Genomic DNA, 1,607 nt, shown 5'->3' on the forward strand with positions numbered 1-1,607 from the left:
CCAAAGAAGGGTTAGAGGAGACAGGGGAAGGCTGAGAGCTAAACCTATTAAAATAGGTATTGAACTCGTTAGCCCTCTCTATGCCTCCAGCAGACTGTCTACCTCTCCCCCCAGTTCCAATGATCTCCTTCATCCCAAGCCACACTTCCCTCATGTTGTTTTTTTGGAGTTTGTCTTCCAACTTCCTCCTGTAGGACTCCTTACACTCCCTAACTTTGTCCCTCAATTCATGTTGAACGATCCTCAACTGCTCTTTATTTCCCAACTTAAACACTCTCTTCTTAGTGTTAAGTAATGCCTTCAGTTCACTAGTGATCCATGGTTTATTATTAGGAAAACAAAGGAAAGTAGGAGAGATGAGAGGTTATGGGAAGAAGCAGAAGATGAGACGATAGTATCAAGATTAAGATTTGGACATACTGGGCTAAACAGCACACAGTTAAAAATAGGGAAGCATAATACAGGCAAATGTGAACATTGTGGGGAAAAAGAGATAGAACATGTTACACTGTCAGAAATATGAAACGAGGAAGAGACCTATTTTAATCTTTAGAGAGATAAAAGTGCCTTAAGAGATATATTTAGGAAAAACTCAGGAAATAAATATTACCAGTTTTTGTCCCAGGACCTTAGAACAACCAGGTTAAACTTATTTTTTTATTTTTAAAGTTGACTATTGTTGACCCATCCGCCTTACCACTTGGTGGCGGTAATGCACCAATTCGTTTTGTGCAACCCGTCAGTAAAACTTAGAAGAAGAAGAAAAATTATTCGATGGGCGGGTCAAACAAACAGGAGCGCTCGGACGATACGCCGGTTTTGCTAGCGTCGTTGAAAAATAAAAACAAAACAAAACAAAACAAAAATCCAGATGATTAATTTTAGGATAGGTTACCGAAGGTTTAGACATAAATATGAGTTCATTTGCAGGTCGAATGAAGGAGTATCCTACAATTTCTCTGGACCGGTTCGATAGGGAGAACCTACATGCCCGGGCATATTTCCTCTCCCACTGCCATAAAGGTGAGTAGCTAACATTGATAATATTTTTATTTGCCTGTCAATGTCTGCCTTCCGTTCACTTAAAATTCCCAGAACCGTGTAGCGACAGGTTTCCATTCTGTTTATCTGAGTAACGTCAGTGTTGTCGCTCTGAACAGATCACATGAAAGGGCTGAAAGGACCACTGCTGAGGAGGAAACTACAGTTCAGGTGAGGGAAGTTGGGTTTAATTAGCTGGTGTCACCGTTTCCAATTAAAAGGAGCTGTAAATAACTTTATTACCAACTCATTTTAAGTCATCACAGCTGATACTGAACGACGCGGAAGCTCGTTTTTGCCAGCAAAATAAATAAGAAGAGAAAAGTTGGCCCTGATTTCGACATAAGAGATGAAATTATGGGACTTCTTCTTTCGGCTGTTCCCGTTAGGGTGTAGCCACAGCGAATCATCTGTTTCCACCTAACTCTATCCTCAGCATCCTCTACTCTCATCCCAGTTAACTTCATGTCCTCTTTTAGCACATCCATATATCTCCTCTTTGGCCTTCCTCTTGACCTCTTGCCTGGCAGCTCCATCTCCAACATCCTTCTACCAATATAACCACT

The 1,607-nt window shown here is 41.0% G+C and overlaps 1 protein-coding gene across 3 annotated transcripts in view; it reads left to right on the forward strand.

Annotated features, from left to right (window-relative positions):
- The first annotated feature begins 770 nt into the window (after positions 1–770).
- The window catches only part of dclre1c (DNA cross-link repair 1C, PSO2 homolog (S. cerevisiae)), a 26,084-nt gene continuing 25,247 nt past the window's right edge, over positions 771–1,607 (forward strand). For 2 of the 3 annotated variants that reach the window (XM_020613355.1, XM_020613356.1), the window contains exons 1-2: positions 771–1,023; positions 1,161–1,212. In XM_020613355.1, the coding sequence (XP_020469011.1) occupies positions 915–1,023; positions 1,161–1,212 (161 nt within the window). In that variant the 5' untranslated portion in view covers positions 771–914. Of the gene's footprint in view, positions 1,024–1,160; positions 1,213–1,607 lie in introns of those variants that run through there. The other variant, XM_020613357.1, reaches the window with a different exon arrangement.

This window comes from Monopterus albus, unplaced genomic scaffold (genome assembly GCF_001952655.1).
Source record: "Monopterus albus unplaced genomic scaffold, M_albus_1.0 scaffold132.1, whole genome shotgun sequence".
Lineage (NCBI taxonomy): Eukaryota > Metazoa > Chordata > Actinopteri > Synbranchiformes > Synbranchidae > Monopterus > Monopterus albus.